Genomic DNA, 20024 nt, shown 5'->3' on the forward strand with positions numbered 1-20024 from the left:
CAAACAAAACTTTTTAAGTCTAGCTCGAAAAATCGAGCGAGCATGCAAGGATGACATAATTGTCGGCGTAAGAGAAAACCGTACCGGTCAGCAATATGAGTTCAATCCAAATCTTTTTAGGTCAAGTTCTTTCGTCCACATTTTTTCCTAGATTGAGCCAACAACACATTTTCTAAATCGAGCTAACATCAATAGAAATATCTCGTCCTGATATTTTGTTCTACATATCGAAAGGAAACATTTGACTTATTCCATGTATCAGCTACCAGTTTGAATAGATAAAAGCAAATTATACGCATCATCAAGACTAATTATAAGCAAATCGGATTACGAAACATCAACAAATACACCAAGTCTTATAAAAACATCAAAAGATACACACACATAGCAACAGCGTTATAAACTCATAGTTCAACGCAAAAGCAGCACGACATTTAACAGAAACAAACAAAACAAACACTTCATAAACCAACAAGACAATTGGCTTATTAAGCTCGGCTCAGTAATCGTCGTTCTCATCATCATCACCTTCACCGGACTCAGCACCAACCTCCTCGTAATCCTTCTCAAGAGCAGCCAAATCCTCCCTAGCCTCAGAAAACTCACCTTCCTCCATACCCTCGCCCACATACCAGTGCACAAAGGCCCTCTTTGCGTACATCAGATCAAACTTGTGGTCAATCCTCGAGAACACCTCGGCCACGCTAGTCGAGTTTGAAATCATGCAAACAGCCCTCTGCACCTTCGCCAGGTCACCACCAGGAACAACAGTCGGCGGCTGGTAGTTAATACCGCACTTGAAACCGGTCGGGCACCAGTCGACAAACTGTATGGTCCTCTTGGTCTTGATTGTCGCCACGGCTGCGTTCACATCTTTGGGAACTACGTCACCCCTGTACATCAGACAGCAGGCCATGTATTTCCCGTGACGTGGGTCGCATTTTACCATCATGGATGAAGGCTCGAATGCTGTGTTTGTGATTTCCGCAACCGAGAGCTGCTCGTGGTAAGCCTTCTCGGCGGAGATCACTGGTGCATAGGATGAAAGCATGAAGTGGATTCTTGGGTATGGAACCAAGTTGGTTTGGAACTCGTTCACATCCACATTCAATGCTCCGTCGAACCTCAGAGAAGCAGTCAGAGATGAAATTACCTGAGGAACATTTTTTGTTAGTTACAGCGAAAGGGTAACAAATCAAGAAACAACATTTGTTCGTTAGTTAGTTAGTTAGTTACCTGAGAAATGAGCCTGTTCAGATTGGTGTAAGTAGGCCTCTCGATATCGAGGGATTTACGGCAGATGTCGTAAATAGCTTCATTATCAAGAAGAACAGCTACATCGGTGTGCTCGAGCAGAGAATGAGTAGACAGCACAGAGTTGTAAGGCTCAACAACAGCAGTTGAAACCTGGGGTGAAGGGTAAATGGTGAAACCGAGCTTCGATTTCTTTCCGTAATCGACAGAGAGCCTCTCGAGCAAAAGTGAACCGAGCCCAGATCCAGTACCACCACCTACAGCATGGAGAACTAAGAACCCTTGCAGCCCAGTACAGTTGTCAGCCAGCTTGCGGATCCTGTCCAAGCAAAGATCGACAATTTCTTTGCCAATGGTGTAATGACCTCTGGCAAAGTTGTTGGCGGCATCTTCTTTGCCGCTGATTAGCTGCTCCGGGTGGAAGAGCTGTCGGTATGTGCCTGTGCGCACCTCGTCAATCACAGTTGGCTCGAGGTCAACGAAGACTGCACGAGGTACGTGCTTTCCTGCACCCGTTTCGCTGAAGAAGGTGTTGAAGGCATCATCACCTCCTCCAACAGTGGTGTCACCCGGCATTTGCCCATCAGGCTGTAAATACACATCAACAAAAGAAAAAATTAGGAACAAAACAATATCATGTATAGCCAGATAACAGCTAATTTTATGCAAATTTTGAAATTACAGTTATCAGATCTCATAATTTAATCAGTTTCAGAAAAATCATGTTCAAATTAAATCCGGGTACAGGTTGATCTGATATCGCCATAAGACAGAAACTAATCAAGAGCTCAATTATGCAAAATTTCAAATTATGATCATTTAAACTAACAGCAAATCCTTACAAAAATTTCATGTTACAATTCAAATTGATTGCAGGTTGAACACAGTTTTCCATATCTACCTTAGGAATGAAAATAAGGTTAATAAATGTCTCGATCTAATAAAATTACTGAAATTTTTTTTCCACATAAAATCAAGCACATAATACGCACAGCAACAGTTTACAAAATTTTACGATTTAAGAAGTAGATCCGAAATAGGCACAGTTCGTCATTTCAATTTTCATACAAACTAAGCACAAATTATGAACATAATACTATTTTTTTTAAACGAAATAACGTAAAAACAAAATCACTAAATCTGACAAAATTACGTAAACAAAACAACAGAGCACTGAGGCATTTTGATTTTAAAAAAAAAAATCAAAATACAATCGATTCCAGTAAAAAACAATCAGATCTAACCAGTATATAAACATTTAATAATTAACTTAAAACTACAAACGCATAAAAATCCCTAGATCTGAGAAATTTGCAGGTAATCAAACGGTTGATCATCGGATCTGAGAGATCGACGGCTAAAAATAAAAAGGAGAAAAAATTAAGCACAAACCTGAATGCCGTGCTCAAGGCAGTAAAGCTCCCAGCAAGCATTTCCGACCTGGATTCCGGCCTGTCCAATGTTGATTGAAATGCATTCCCTCATTTTCGATGTGTTTTTTTTGTTTGTTTTTTAGAAGAGAGATGTAAATCCTAGAGAGAGAGAGAGAGGGGAGAGAGAAGAACCAGATGCGTATACAAAGACGCTCTGGAGGAAAATTTTCTGAGTGGGAGCACAAGGTTAGCGGTAATGGGGGGTTTTTATAATTGAGGCCACTACTAAAAAAAACCGGTGGTTACATTTTTTATTTTTGTTTATTCAAATAATACGAATTAACAGCTGGCTTAGTGACCGTTGTCGCTCCGTTTTCTAAGGATGGGCGGACCTTATTTGAAATTTGAATTCTGGTGCGGGTTCGGGCTTGGAGCAACCACTAAAACGGGTTATGGATATGGATTATGGACGCACCACTCATAATAATATACAAATATAATAATATAATAAAACTTAAACCACCAAATACAATGCAAACAAAATTTATTTTTACTATAGACACTAGAAACTAATATAATACTCGATTTATTATTTATTATTGTCGTGGATGCAATGACTAACGGTTGGAGTAAGTGAATATTTACATCATCTAATGGTTCATCTAATGTCTATAAAACTACTATTTTAAATTTATTGACTATATTATCACTGTATGATCATTTTATGCATGTATTTTTTATGTAAACTTATAACTCCATTATATAGTTTGCTTATTTTTACGAAAATTCTACATTATTGAGCTTTTGTTATTATATGTTTTAAAGAAATAATTATGTTACAAATAAGGAAGTAAAACAGGGAGAGACAGTTTTACTTAAACATTTTGCAATTCAAAAGGAAGTTTCATAATAATGTAAGACCAGTGGAATTTTCTTTTTCACATTTAATTAGTTAGGAGGAACATATATTCGATTTCATTCTTTAATCGACTCTCTCTACCATCCATCAATATGTTTATTTATAATAATGACCTCAATCACCAACTTTGATTAAGAAAGCTAATGTGTATAATTAGATTTTTGGCTCATTATGCGCAAATCAATTCAATTAATAATAAAAGTCCATCATCACCTACTCCTAGAATGCCCAACCATTTCAATTATAGCTTACTGCATCACATCGGATTTCTATAAGAAATTTCTCCATTACATCATCACCTATATATTGGTGATTTAACTCAATAATGAGGTACGCATTATTTTTTTAATTACTTAATATTATTTACTTATATTGTGATAGTTTTCTTATTTGACCATCGGAGGACAATTGTCTGGGCAAACCTGACGTGTCACCTAGTGTTTTGCTAAGTGAACGAGTATATCTCCACCCTCACGGGTTCAAATGCTCTTGTGTCCTCCCATCGACATTTTATATGTCAGCAATGAGTGAACCTATCCCTTCGTCCACCTAAAATAAGTTAGGTTAGTTTAATCAATGTAGTATATATATATAAAGTGACTAAATAAAGTGACAACATTCCTTGTGTGTCACTCAAAGTGTGTGTCACTCAAAGTGGGGATCGAAATTGTGTAAAGTTTACTTCATTCCATTCCAAGTCAAATATATTATGATAAATGTGGCCCATTATATTTAGATGGGCTTCATTGTGAATGCAGACAACATTTACAAGTTTCCCAACTTACTAGTTTCTGGAAAAACTTATTATATTTGTGTGATCATACTTCATAAACATATATTCCCTTTTTTTTATTTATTAGACAAATATGCTTGAGACCGAAAATCAAACTAAACTACAAAATAATCGATTTGGGATTGTCCGATAAAACTTTATTTTAGCTCGAACGCATAACAAATCAAATTTGAATACATATTCTCGTTTGATATTGTATGAAGCTCGACTAATACTCGAGCTTGATTAGGTAATATATACAATGTACTGTATTAGAAAAAAAGAAGAAGCAAGTAACCAGAGCTCGCTTTATTATCGTCAATTAGAGCCCATTTGAGCTTGACTTCGTTGCTTATCAAATTAAGTTCACATACAACTTTGAAAATTCGATAAAAGTTCAAATAAATTTGAACAAACATGCATTTTACTCAATTCAGTTCGATTTACCCCCTAAAGCACGCGGTTCTTCATATTAATTAGAAAAAGGATGATAGTGAGAAAGAAGTTGTTCTCTGATGAATGTGTTTTTAAGATTTTAATATTTTATTCTCCATCCAAAAAAAGAGAAAATCTTTATCAATGGTTGGGTCTATGGGTGGATTGGAACGCAATTCCTAATTTGGAACTGAATTTTTTCAGTTTTGGAATAATATTTTCCATACCGAATTAAAGATTCCAATTCCATTTTTTTTATCGGAATTGGAATATATATATATGAGATTCTGAATTTCGAATCAATCTTAATTTCCACAAATATTTAAAATATTCCGATTTCTTTTTTAATTTCCAAAACTTACAAGTGATATTATTACGCATATTATATATTAGGTGAATAAAAAATTGGAACTTTTCAAAATTCCGTTGCTTCCAACTTGAAAATTTTCAATTTTGGAAAACAAAAATATTCCAATTTCTATTTTTTTTTTTTTTTTTTCCGGAAGGATTTGGAATCTTATTTAGTTCCGAAATTGCTAATTCCGATCAAATCCGTTTGATTTCCACAATGGGCCGTTCGAGAATACAGTAAGGCCTAACCTAAGTCGTTGAACAGAAAAAGTATGGCCCAAATTTTCATTGCTAACATTGATTAAACTACGGGCCTATCAAATCGCAAATAAACATATTGAGTCCACTACACCAATTAAATCCACCAAGTTATCTTAAAATTATTAATTTGACAAAAGAATAATAATTTTTTTAAAAATGTCCATTAAATGATTCGGAAAAAAAAGTAAAAAATTTCAAATAATGTAATGTAAATTAAATTAAAATCATTTATAAACATTCTTAACAACTATCAAATAATCTTTCGATTTCCCATTTCACAGTCGTAGTAATGATTACCTATAACGCGTATATATAAAGAATCAATAATCGAGCACAAAAAGTGAAACATGCAGCCAACTATATATGTGCACTGTGTAAACTTATGTTATCGTATAATAGCTTGTAGCAACTCATAAGAGAAACGTAAATCACAGTAAGCTAACCATGACAAATTCAATCCAGCGACCACTGACAATGAGAGTCGAACTTAGATCACTTGCACACATGTTAACTTGGTTCAGCCGCTAGCTAAGTCATTCGTTGCGTGTAAATAAATTGAGCCATAATTAATTACATAGTAATTAATGCGTGTTATAAAGACACAACATAGAGAAAATATGAAAATTAAAAAAAAAAAAAAAAAAAAAAAAACAAGTATCATCAGATTTGCATGTGACAACAACATGGTTATTTAATTTCATTGCCTTTTATAGAAAAATCATACACATGTACTATGCCACGTGTCGGGTGGTAGGTGGTTGGGAAAAGCATGTGACATTATTTTCAGACAATGAAATTGGGAACCAACTCTCGTGGTAATGTTTCTAACAAGGAGGAAAACAATTAATTGAATGGGGAAGAGGCATATTTTGGTGGGAACCCCTTTTTAAAATTTAATTTTTTATTTTAATTTTAAGGGTAAAATTCATTTTGCACCCCTGTGCTATGTACTATGAGAAAGGTATCGTTTACCCCCTGATGCATGAAAAACATCAAATACCCCCCTGCCGTTAACTTTTTTCTTGAATCCGTTAGTCAAACCCTTTGACTGGCCGTTATAAAGACCCGTTGGTTTTTTTTTTTTTTTTTTTTACGAAATTACCCCCAATAATCTCTATATAGGTTTTGTTTGATAGGCCAATTTTTTGGATACGTTTGTTTTTGCTGGAAGCAATAAGAAACATGTTCAGTTGCTTTTAAGAATCTAAAATTAAGTTGTTTGGTTACAATCAATATGAAACATTCTTAGTTGGTTTACAAATATGTGGATCTAAGACAAATGAAGAATTAAAGAACAGAAGAAAAAATGGGTGAAAATAGTGAAAAAAACATGTTGAAAAGAGTGAAAAAAAGGGCTGGATAAGTGGGAAAATTTAGTAAAAAAATGGCTAAAACTAGACAATCTATATATAGAGATTATTGGGGGTAATTTCATAAAAAAAAAAAAGCCAACGGGTCTTTATAACGGCCAGTCAAAGGGTTTGACTAACGGATTCAAGAAAAAAGTTAACGACAGGGGGGTGTTTGATGTTTTTCATACATCAGGGGGATAAACGATACATTTCTCATAGTACAGTGGTGCAAAATGAATTTTACCCTAATTTTAATTATATTTTACTTGTTGCACAATTTTTGGGGGCAATTGTTAATTTTAATTGTACAATTCCCCCATATATATATATATATATATATATATATATATATATATATATATATATATATATATATCACTCTCAACAATAATATGTAGTGACTATAGGCATGTGCCCTCCACGTGATCACTAGCACGTTACTAGTATTAATGTCACAACACATATATACTATTCGTATATTAATTGCAATAGTCCCCTATACTGCAGATTCGAGTTTCTTATATTATAAATCGAAAATGCTATCGTTGATGTTTTGGCTACTTTCGATTGTCGCACGTAAATTTATCGAATCCAATGTGTAATATTGGTTGATTACAATGTTTGTGGTTGAGTTGGAGATTTTTTAGTTCTTCATTCGGCATAAAGATTGGAGATTATAAAGATTGTATATCATAAAGCTTATTTCGGGATTTTTTATTATTATTATTTTTTTTATTAACAAGTAACTAGAGCTGGGCAAAAATTACCAAATACCGATTATTACGGTATACCTACCACAAATTACCGAATAAATACCGAACTATCGGTTACCACTGCATTTGGTACGGTATCGGTACCGTACCATTGTCTTACGGTACGGTAGCGGTATTGTATCTTCAATACCATGGTAATACCGTACCGTACCGCAACTTATTTTAAAAATTAGTTAATATATTTTTCCTTTTATATTGTTAAATAAAAAAAAATATAGTCAACACATATTATTAAAAAAAATAAAAAACAAGAATAAAGATATGATGATACATCCTACATATACTATATATACATAATTATAAAAAAAAAATCATATATTTATGCAAACTCAATATTTGGTTCTCGGTGAAGTTGTTTATGTCACGTACTTCTTTAGTTTCAAAGTCCATCTAATCTCTTATTGGTGGAATACTTTTTGTCATAATTTTCTTCTCCATTTCTTTCCCCCTAACTTCTCAGCCTTTTATTTCATTTGCATTATTGTAACATAGTTTTTTTTTTTTATTTCTCTTTATATAAACCATGAAACTTTTTTTCTCATTAATTTCTACAATTTTTCTATAGATATCTTAGTAATCATTAGTTAATTGAAATGCTATTACGGTCGTATAATGTATATTCATGTAAATTACCTGATTACCATATTCATTTGCTTAATTTGTTGTATTTATGCATTTATTTAGTATTCATCTTAATAATGGTATCATTCGATTTAATCAACAAAATGATGTACGGTAGATTACCACGTACCGATCATACCGTACCGAAACTAACGGTATACCCGTACCGAAACTAACGGTATACCGCAATTGTTGGTACGGTAATGCTATAGAATTTTTCAATACCGAAAGATACGGTAGGTACACGGTATTGAACAAACTGTTCGGTAACCGTACCGAAACCACCCCTACAAGTAACAACTAAAAGAAATTTTGAGTTAGACTCGTCAAAAAGCTCGAGTTCAGCTTTTCTCGAGCCGGCTCATCGAGCTCATGAATCGGCTCAGCTCGTTTACCAGCCCTATCGGCATGTTGGTGATTATAGAGCACGTTTTTTCATTTCAAAAATTCTATTTTCTAGAACATAATTGGAATTAGACACATTCGAAAAAGTTGATCTTTCTAGAAAGTATGTAATTATGATTGGATGGGTTCAATTTCCAACCACCGTGAATGTGAAGTAAGTAAAAATTCTCAGAAATTACTACTACTATTTGAGGCATAAATTAGTCAACAAGGGTTAATAAGTGTTCAATTGTCACATGGTCTTGTATATTGAGACACAACACAAAGGCCCACTTTATTACAACATCAAAAAATATATCAAGACCATGTGAAACTTGTATATCATGTATATTCAAACTAAACCAATCCGTTGCGATATATCAATGTCTTGAAACACAATTTAATTTACCCTAAAATCAAACTTTTCTCGAAACTAAAGATAAAATTTATGTGAATCGACCTAATTTTTTATTTTATTTTTTGAGAAAAAAGAAGAAAAAGATTCCTTTAGACTTTAGGCGGGTGGACTCAAGCTCACCCTCAATTTACAATTTTCACCTTATATTATACTATATATTTATTTAGTCCACTCAAAATTTATTAATTAGCCCATTTAAAATTTTAATTAGTGCAAAAGAAGTCCCATTTTTTAATTAATTAGCCCACTCAAAATTCAAATTAATGCAAAAAAATCACAAATTTTAATTAGCCCACCCGAAATCCAATTAGTGCAAAAAAAAAATACTCTAAAATTTGTTTTTTCTTTCCTTTTTTTTGTTTCTTCTTTTCCTATTTTCAAAGAATTCCTAAAAAAAATTCGAGGGCGCTACTCCCAAACCCTCGAAAATTTAAGCGCACCCTATACTAGATTCTTGGACTCACCACTGCCCACTATTACTGCAAATCCTGACTCCGCCACCGATTCTGATTGATCACGTATTCACATACGACCGAGTATGTAGAAAGATTTTTCACCCTCGTAATATACTCAAAAACAAAAACAAAAAAATTACTTAATTTTTAAGACACACATCAACATATATATGTGTGTGCGCGCGAATGTATGTAGATTAATTATGACGCAAAATTATTCGATATATTTAACCGATGTAGCATCTTCGTACAAGACCAAAGACATCCAAGATATCCAACATCACAGTCTTCTCTGTCTTTGTTCTCTCTCTCTCTCTCTCTCTCTCTCTCTCTCTCTCTCTCTCTCTCTCTCCAATCTCTTTCTTATGTGGTCCTTCAATCAATTCATAACTCTTTTAATCACTTATCATTTTCTTATCTTCAATTCACCTCCTCTTTATATATATATATATATATATATATATATATATATATATATATATATATGCATTGAGTGTATGGATCAATATATACACACACACATATATACACACTTAGCTTCCTTTTCTTCTTACTGATTTTCCTTGTGTACTACTAAACTTTTCACCCAAGTTTTCTTTTCCATTCCAGAAAAAAAGTAGTTAATTAAATTTTGAAGAATGTCGGGAAGAAGGTCAAGACAGTATTCAAACGGCGCGAGTTCGAGGAGGACGATAACGGATGATGAGATAATCGAACTCGTCTCCAAATTGCAACAACTCCTTCCTCAAACTCGCAACACTAGTAATACGACCCCGGCCTCTAACAAGGTATTATACGTCCATATATTTAATTTATTCCCAATTTAATAAATTCCACGTGCAAGACTTCAAAATATAACATGCATGCGATCATCAGGGCGCGTGTTAGAGATATAAATATTAAAATTATTTTTTTGTAAAAGAGAAATATATACTAAATGATTCACATTACTAACAACTTGAATTATCACGTATAATCATTAATTCGTGCATTATACATGATAATTCAAAATCGATTTCTTTTTTGTACGTAGACGATGTGTAATTTTTTCATGTTTTGTTTAGGTTCAAGTACATATAATAATTGGTTCATTAAATTAAATACCGACAATTTTTTTATAAATATTATAATTCTTTAACGAAAAATTATTGCATGTCATGCATTTGTGTTTTTCTTACATACTGAATGTTGAATGTAACGTTTTCTTGTACACAATTTGAACTTTAAAAACAAATATTGGACGATGTTTGTGTGTATATATATATTTACGAAAATATTTTCATATATAAAATATGATATTAAATTAAAAAAAAAATGATTTATAATTAAGCAGGCATCAGCAAATAAAGTGCTTCAGGAAACTTGCAACTACATAAAGAAGTTGCAGAAAGAGATGGATGATCTGAGTGTGAGGCTGTGCCAGCTGTTGTCCACCGTGGATGCTGATAGCGCCGAGGCTGCCGTAATTAGGGCTTTAATCTAAATTAATTATGTTTAATTAAGGAGGGGTTTATTAGCTTAATTTAATATTTTAATTTGCTAGGTTGAGTCCTCTGCACGTGCTTAAATCAGGCATTAATGAATTAATTAATGATGTATTATGGTCTGTGGTTAGCTAAATTTATTTGTATTTTTCCCAATTCTCCTAAATTTAATTTTCTATTTTTAGTACTTACGAATTTTTTTTCTTTCTAATCAGCTACTCCTTTTCAAAATAAATACTCCTCCCGTTCTAATTTAAATATTGTTTTGGGTTATGGGACACATATTTAAAAAAAAAAAATGTGCATGTATTATATACTATAGTAAGAATAATATAGAAAACCACTAAAATATTATGTCCCAACTAATAATTAGGAGTGATTAAAGGTAAACTTAAAAATAATACAATTAATGTTACGTTGAAAATCTAAAATGATAAATAATTCGAGATAAGAAAAACTCTCTATAAAAACAAATAATATAGGAGAGAGGAGTAAGACTTTTATTAAATACTCTTGATTGACACTTTGCATCGTTGAATTGCATGGGTTTGACATTTTGGACCATTAAATTGAAAAAATAGCACTTTGCACCCTTCAATTATAAATTTATTGTCACTTTGCACCCTCTTGCAATTTTTGACTCGAAAAATTATTGGCAACCGGTTTAATGGGATTTGACGAAGGGCATATCTGTCTTTCTAGGATTCCATGCTATTTCATTTTGTACTCATGTTCGTTTGCAGCGGACATGATTTCACGCAACCAAACTTTCGAATTTTTACGATAATCAGAAATCCTATTTCGAATTGTTTTAACCACATAAAATGATGAAAGGGAGGGAGAGAGTATTATCTTCATGTCATTATTATTATTGGAAAAACAAAAAAAAACTAATTAATTGAATATGGATAAAATTGCTAAAATACCCTTTCAATGCTTTAAAAAGTTACGAGAGCTCACACATTTTAGGGTAAGGTCCTTGCATAAAAAAAACAATTATGTAAGCAACTAAACATGCACGCACCACGTGAACTATTAGAATTTTATTGTACTTGTCGTATATTTTATTATATATTTTATTAAATTGACGTAAATAATTAGTAGGCTCCAATCAATATATTGGCATAATATTAATTAATGGCCATCACATTTTCTCTGTCCTTAAAATTAGGAACGTGTTGAATCAAATTCGTGTTGATTCATTTAGGCCTACTTTGGTTACAGAAATTAGTCATGATAAATTAGATAATTGGACTTAGTTTGATATTTGATATTTCAAATAATTTTCTGAGTCGACCCGTAAATATTATGTTATCATGGTTTATCTTGTTTTTTAGCCATATTTTTTTATTTGACATTTCAAGGTCCAATAATACAGTTGAGTTTTACTGAATTATTTAAGTTTATCTTCGACAATCTTATCTTAACAACCAAACAATGCCTTAAAATAAAAGTTATTTTGTAAACTAATTTAAAAAATGTTAAATTACAACCAGTCCCCTGATGTATAATCAAGTTATGAAAAAACCACACATGTTTGGATAATTGCATCTACCCCTCAAAATTTTTGTTTGAAGGTACATCTGCTTTGTTCAACAGACTATATACATTATTGTACATTACTATACATTACTATAGTAACATGTAGTTACATATGCATATATTTGTGTATTTTTTATTTGTATTTTATTGGTTTTGAGGTGATTTATAATGTAAATATTGAAATTTGTAAATTTTTGTTGTTGGGGTTTATGAATTTCTTTTGTATAAGCCAGTATTCGTGTGTGTGTGTATATAATTGATCGACTGAAAATATGGGCTAAAGAAAAGAACATAACTACGCATTACTATAATTACTACTGTTACATGTAGTTATTTCCAGTACAGTAAACATATTGATTTGAAAAAAAAAAAATATATATATATATATATATATATATATATATATATATATATATATATATATATATATATTAATAAATTTATCAAACAGGTTTATTATTAATAATAATAATAATAATAATAATAAATAAATCAGCGAAAATGATAAATGCAGGACCAAAAATGTTGAATGCAGTTTGTCCGAAAATTGCATATAAGGATAGTATAATATTTTTGCTTCTCCAGGGAGTATGTCAAATGATGATATGAGCTTGGGTTTATCCCTAGTTTATTTGGTGGCTAGGAGTTATATAAAATAACCCCATTATTTAATTTTATATTGGACAATTTTATCTTGACAACCAAATAAGTTGTTAAAATAAAAATTATTTTGCAAACTAATTAAAAAAAAGATTAGGTAGAGTAGAGTTGTACATGGAGAAATATGCACAAGGAGAAGAGAGAGAAAGTGACAATGCTTAATTGGCTTAATCTAATTGTCTTAATCACAAAACTTGAAAAAGCACCATACATAATCAATGTCGTTGAATTAAAAAAACGAGTTGTTAGGAGTTTAGGACCACCGCCGTATGAAGTTGAATTGTCAATTTCAAACGACATTCTATCATTTGTTTCTAAATCATCAACATATACATTAATTATGTGTCTATCAATTATGCTAATAATTATTAAATAAGTAATCATTATAGTCGCAGAAGCTGCTTTCGCCCGCCTTCCAAGCAAACTGCGAGTGGGGGACTAGTTGATTCGGATCAATTCAATTCCGATTGCCCATTAAGCACATCTGGTTCAATAAAAAGCACACAAAAGGAGACGAGCTCGCATAAAGCGGTCGCCAACGAGAGTCTTCAAAACGAGGCACCCGCGAGTAATGCGAACAAGTCAAACAAGGGATGGCCTCCTCGGCGAGAAGATGGTTGGCTACTATTAAGCGAGACACTTGCTCTCCTGAACCATGCAACAACATTCAATGCACATCCCATTAGTAGACAGATTCAGAGAATATTTGTTGCTTTCGACATGTGTAGCTATTCTACTATTCGATCACCTGAAATGACATAGTAAATACAATTGAAATGTAATTTCATATTCGGAGATATTTTTGCTCTTAAATAATGGGACAGGTTTAACTGGATAGGGGAAAAAATTGACGCCCGAACATTCTCCTATAAATACTAGACATTATGAGTCATACAATATAAGAAACCCACAACTCAAGAGTTTGACCATCGGAGTGCTAACTCTGGAATAAGTCCGAATTTTTTTTCTCTCTTTCGGAGATCATGTTTAAGCTTAGAGCACAACCCAAAAACCGATCAAGAATTTGACTTGGTCAACACGACATTACACGATTAAAGAATAATCCATCCATAACCCACAATTGTTCCAAATAAATACTTAATTAGTGGGGGTGATTAGTGACTTCTGCTGTGCGATAACAATAATCATTTTTACCTTCACCATATTATGCCAATAAAATGATAACTCTATTCAACCATATAAGCCATGACATCAAAACACAGTGTTACAAACTAAGATGCATAAACACAACTTTCACATGTACAATAAGAAACCGAAATGTATAACGTAAAGGCGAAAATTTGCTTAATCGGCTCAATTCAGTCTAATTATCTACTCCTAGTAAAAATATTATCCCTACAGAATACAATTGTAATATAAAGTATAAACCAGTTATCAGGAGTTAGAAACCAATCTCACAAGAACGACGTAAATTAATAAAGTCGATAAAAATATACTAGGCAATTCGGTACAGAATATTGACTATATACATAGGCTGCAGGATCATTCAGAATTACTATATATCAAGATAAAGACACTCTGCGTATTACCTGAAAATAAACATTTTAAGACATTGATAACAGCGTTTTTCTTTCCGAACTACGAGACACAGTAAACGTAATTGTAGCAATCATAATAATACAAACATTAGGGGAGAGGGGATCTTTGCAAATTAAGCTCGTCAATTTGCGATCCCCTCTTGTGCAGCTTTTCGATTGGTGGAATATTAATCTGCCGTCCAGCTCTGCTCGACAATTTCGCGTACCTTCCTGTTGTATTCGCGTTTGTTCTCGCTGAACAAACGTGCAGCTTCAGAGTTTGCGGGCGAATTTGGGTTTGGATCGCAGAGCAGAGACTGTAATTTTTTGAATAAATTAAATTAAAGTGATTAGTGAATCATAAAGATTATCAAGGAAACTAGTGTATATATATCAATGATTCTGTCAACAATTTCTAAAAAAATTTAGACTACTAATAAATTTAAAAAGAATAAGTGAATAGCAACAGAGTAAATTTAACTTTGAACCATCGATAAAATAATTTAAACGACTAATAAAAAGGTTTAGCCAATCTACACAATTCTAGGATATTAAACATCATCCAACAAACTCGGAAAGTGCAAACGGGAAATAAGGCCATGTTCCGGTTAGGTATGAAGATTACTCAATCTGCTCAATTGGGGCAGTTTCAGCATTACCAGTGCAAATATTATATTATTATAGATCCCTTTCTAAACCTAAGAACAGTATTTAACCTTGAATATATATATATACACAAGACTGAGTATTGATGAACAATTGATTTTTAAAAGAAATAGTCGGTTCATTACCTGAATAGATGTAAGTATAGCAGCTACATCATATATCGGACTCCACTGATTTTGCAATATATCCAAGCAAATACTTCCATCTGCATAAACTGATTAAAGAGAAGTAAATCAGACTACGTAAGTGCGACTCTGAACAGAAACTACGTATTACACTGACACGTACTTAAACAGCCTTTGACCCCTTGAATACATATTACTCTGAAACGTGGATATACAGCCTTTCATGTGTAAATCAACTTTTTGTGTGTGTGTGTGTGTGTTGGCGGGGGTGACGACTAAGTCATGAAAATTATCAAGTTTAAAGTTTAAACTGATTTTTCTTGTCACGAAAGAAAATTTAAATGTGGACTCATTGGCGAGAAGTAAAGCACAATATAGATAGGAAACCTAACTATGTGCTACTAATAATATTGATATCATATTATGTGACATCGAAACTAGTGGTGACAACAACACAAACTCCAACGGCATTGCAGAAAACAGCAAATCTAAATACAAGCATAAACAACTAATTCCTTGTTTTGTTCTCATTTTCCAAAAATCTAGAGATGTATTGCCTGCCATTAGCTTAGTCTTTATTCTACAAATCCCGGGATTTAGATTATAGCACTTGCTATTTGTTCTCAAAAGTTTATAGCCTCCACTACTAGTCATAATTTCATGAACAATCCATATTAAAAAATAGTCAGGCTAAAGAGGTTAATTATAAAATCTGTACCATAATAATAAATCGAAAAATAAAACATCTGAAACAACTTACTGTTGGGATGGAACATCCTAGATATGAACCGCACAATCGGGGGCTTGTTTGGGTAATCCTCTGTGAATTGAAGTGTCAACTTAAACGTTCCTAGAACCAAACAGTTTTAACATCAGTGATTTAATACAAAAAAAGTAAGAAAATATGTGTGCAATTAAATACATCTGTGAGTACATACATCTATTGTATCTATCATCAAATCGTCAATCAAGTTCAGAATCTCTGTTAAAAGTAAACTCATTTAAGATATTTTGTTATAAATTATAAATTATTCATTTTCCATTTTATTCCGAAAGATGAATTAGTCGTAAACTACTGATTCTAGATTCCTAGCTGAACATCCGCAATCAGTCAATATAAAATCAAACTCGAGTAAAATATTCTCACCTCCATCCCAAGGGGTATCATCTGGACTGCAATTAAATAAATAAATAAAATATTAGTATTCAATTTCTTCACAAAGAACAATACCAAAATAATCAGTGCATACACCATACCCGAATATAACCGCATTCCACAGCATAATGTTGTTATCGTACGGCGCACCGCTGATGCCAGCTGGCGGGTCCTGCTGCAACCGCTTGAAATCCCTCATCAATCTTTTCCTAGCTGGTGTCGACATCTTCAAGACCTACAATCGCAAAAAAAAAAAAAAAAAAAAAAAAAAATATTTCATGTTTTTTAACCTTATTAATCACATGAGCTCATACAAATCAACAATTCAAATTTGATTACGGGCATTTCTAATTTCAATTTGCACTAATTAATTCCAGCAAAAATTACGGCGAAAAAAAAAAACAAACAAATTCACAACAAGAAAACATAGCCCAAACATAATTACGTACGAAAACCCTACCTAGGGCACACAAATTAATCATCTAAACAACCAAAAAAAAATCCTAGATCCACGAATTCTTCGCACAATCAGACAGATACAAATAAATCAACGTAACAAAAAACTAGGGTTCATATCAATTGCACGCAATTTAATCATAAAAAAAAATTAAAAAAAAATAAAAGAGATATTTATCTACCTGAGAACGAGAACGGCGAGAGCTGCTCTTCTCTCTGGTTTATTTAATATAATTATTAAAATATAGATAAAAATTGAGAAAATGGGAAACAGAGGAGAGCGATTTTGAGTTGGGCGTGAAATGTAAGCGGAGAATCTGTGGGTGGCTTTTATATTGTCTGATCACACCTCATTTATCTGACGTGGAATATCTGGACTCATTATGGGTACATATATACAATTTATAATTATAAATGATCACATAATCCAAAGTGGTGACTGACTGCTTCGTAGGAGTGACAATATTTCTGGATTATCAAATCCAACCCGGCCCGGCCGACCCATATTATTATGTTTTTGCAAAGGGGCATGCTAAATTCTACACTAAAATTTACTAAATCCTACACATAAATTTAAAAAAAAAAATTATCTCTACTCATATTCTTTCTAACTTCTCTCTGAGATAATTCTATCAAAGTCACCCCAAATTCGTTATTTTTTACGTGAATAATCATAAAAAATGAGTTCAATTTTATTTAATATTTATTCAATCTCGTTAAGCCTTTTTAATTATTCAAATTCATATCAATTTGATTTTTTTTTCTCAAATTTCAACTTTATTTTAGTTTGGACACGTGAAGATTTTTCTCAAATTCAAATTTGGAATGCTAGGGACGTTTTAGCGTGTGATTTTGTGAAAAAATTAGGGAAAAAAAGAAAGGTAAAGAAGGAGAAGATAAGATTTTAGAAAAATAAATATTTTCAGTTGTGTGTAGGATTTGGTAAAATTAGTGTAGGATTTAGTATTTCAGTTTTGCAAAATGTTAATGTTAGAGTATTTATATTATTAGATATTATAGGATATTAGGATTCTATTATGATTCGGTTACCTAGATTAGTTAGGATTTAGAGCCCGTTTGGCTAAGCTTATTTAAAACATCTTATAAGCTCCTACATCTGATAAGATGTTTTAGGAGCTGATAAGCTGTTAGATCTTATTTTAAAAATTATTTTTTAAAGTGTTTGGATATGTAGCTTATAAGTTACTTTTTGTTTTTATAAGTTGTTCTGGTGTTTGGAAATAAAAGGTCTGTTTATTGCTATAATGACAAAAAAGTACATGACGCCAGTATAATTTTTAAACTTATTTGACTCAAATATTTTTGTTCCTAAAATATTATTATAATATTTACAAATTATTGTTTCAAATAATAATAATAATAATATAAAATTATATAATAATATAAAATAAAAGTTGTAAAAGAAATATAATTTTTTTGTAGATGAAAGAAATATAATTTATTATGGAGATAATAAGAATATTCGTGTATTTTTATATACATATAAAATATAAATAGAGAATAATTTTTTTTACAATTATTATGATAATTACGATAATTATATGTAACTAATTATTAATCTTGATTACAAGAATACGTTGTTTTGATAAAATATAAATATTATTAGTATTCATGTAATATAATAAAGTATTTGAGGGTAATTTTGTATTTTAAGTGTTTAGTAAAGAAGCAAATAAGATCTTAAAGAAAAAAGGTGGGGTAGAGGTACTTTTTTAAAAACATCTTATAAGCTCCCTAACAGCTTATTTTTTGAAAAAATAAGATCTTTTGCAATTTTTTTACCAAACACCTTTTAACAACTTATAAGCTCCTAAACATCTTATAAGATGTTTTTAGGAGCTTATAAGCTTAGCCAAACGGGCTCTTAGTTAACTAGTGAAACTCTATTACCTTGCATTATTTCTCATATGCTATTCTTTCAACTATAATAACATAATGGGTGTTTCTATTCTATTACGTATTATAATACAATTCATTAAAAAAGGGGTCTTAAGATATAAGTCCCTGGTGACAAACCTTATAAGAACTAAATGACAAGTCTAACTAAAATTTGCTTCACATACTTTATTAAATTCATTTCAAAAATGCCCCTTCACTCACAAAATCGAAATTACACTAAATTGTAAATATACTATGATGAACTATGATATTATTTAACATTTTTAAGTGTGCATCTAGCATTTTTTTTTTTTTATGTGGAACACTTTTTTTTTCCGTATTTTATCATTATATAAAAATCTATTTTTCCCCTTCTATTATACATAAAGTGAAAATTATGAACTTTTTTTAATTTTTTCGGTCGTAGACATCTTCAGAAACCCATAGGAATCCGTAGTAATCTGTAGTCACCCATAGACATCTTGAAACCCTAACTCCTCCTACAAACCCTAGCCGTCAGACCCATAGACACCCATAGACATCCAAATCGAATTTTTTTAAATTTTCCCCACCAAACCCTAGATCCACACCTCCATCCACCACCATCCACCACCACCACCACCATCACCGAGCGCCTCCATCCACCACCACCCCCATCCACCACCACCACCATCACCGAGCGCCGCCATCACACCATCATCCATGCCCAACATCGTCGTCGCGCCTTCCACCATAGATCTGACCTTAAACCACCATAGCCGTCGTCTCCACCGCCATAACCACCGCCCCCTCAATAGTGGATTGGAGTGGTGGAGAACGAAAGAGACTGAGAGAGATAACGATATTGAAAAATAGATAGATAAAGATTAAGAGAGAGAGCGAGAGATTGAGAGACAGAGAGAGCGAGAGATTGAGAGACGGGGAGAGAGCGAGAGATTGAGAGACGGAAGAAAAAAGAAAAAAAAATCTGAGAGAAACGTGACTTTAGAATTTAGAATTTATGGATTTAGGTTAAGGGTAAATTAGGGATAAAAGAAAAATTGAGGATGTGACTCATATTTATTTTTCTAAAAAGGATTTAGTTCATAAAAAAATATTAAGGTTGTATTCCACATCTAATAATGTTTCCA

The 20024-nt window shown here is 32.3% G+C and overlaps 3 protein-coding genes across 3 annotated transcripts; 1 reads left to right on the forward strand and 2 right to left on the reverse strand.

Moving 5' to 3' along the window:
• Nucleotides 1–303: 303 nt before the first annotated feature.
• Nucleotides 304–2975, reverse strand: LOC105960959 (tubulin alpha chain). The gene is made up of 3 exons (XM_012985177.2): nt 2647–2975; nt 1237–1842; nt 304–1153 (listed from the first exon to the last, which is right to left on the reverse strand). Exons 1-3 carry the CDS (start codon nt 2737–2739, stop codon nt 500–502), a joined length of 1353 nt encoding a protein of 450 aa, XP_012840631.2. The 5' UTR covers nt 2740–2975; the 3' UTR covers nt 304–499.
• Nucleotides 2976–9864: 6889 nt separating this feature from the next.
• LOC105960860 (transcription factor PRE5) lies at nt 9865–11039 on the forward strand. Its single transcript, XM_012985071.2, has 2 exons — nt 9865–10156; nt 10702–11039. Exons 1-2 carry the CDS (start codon nt 10007–10009, stop codon nt 10849–10851), a joined length of 300 nt encoding a protein of 99 aa, XP_012840525.1. The 5' UTR covers nt 9865–10006; the 3' UTR covers nt 10852–11039.
• A 3430-nt stretch (nt 11040–14469) lies between these two features.
• On the reverse strand, nt 14470–17365 carry LOC105960960 (ubiquitin-conjugating enzyme E2 2). The gene is made up of 6 exons (XM_012985179.2): nt 17178–17365; nt 16641–16774; nt 16531–16556; nt 16144–16233; nt 15384–15472; nt 14470–14909 (listed from the first exon to the last, which is right to left on the reverse strand). The coding sequence occupies exons 2-6, from the start codon at nt 16763–16765 to the stop codon at nt 14781–14783; spliced, it is 459 nt and encodes a 152-aa protein (XP_012840633.1). The 5' UTR covers nt 16766–16774; nt 17178–17365; the 3' UTR covers nt 14470–14780.
• Nucleotides 17366–20024: the final 2659 nt, after the last annotated feature.

Source organism: Erythranthe guttata, chromosome 11, assembly GCF_056151865.1.
Source record: "Erythranthe guttata isolate IM_541 chromosome 11, IM_541, whole genome shotgun sequence".
NCBI lineage: Eukaryota > Viridiplantae > Streptophyta > Magnoliopsida > Lamiales > Phrymaceae > Erythranthe > Erythranthe guttata.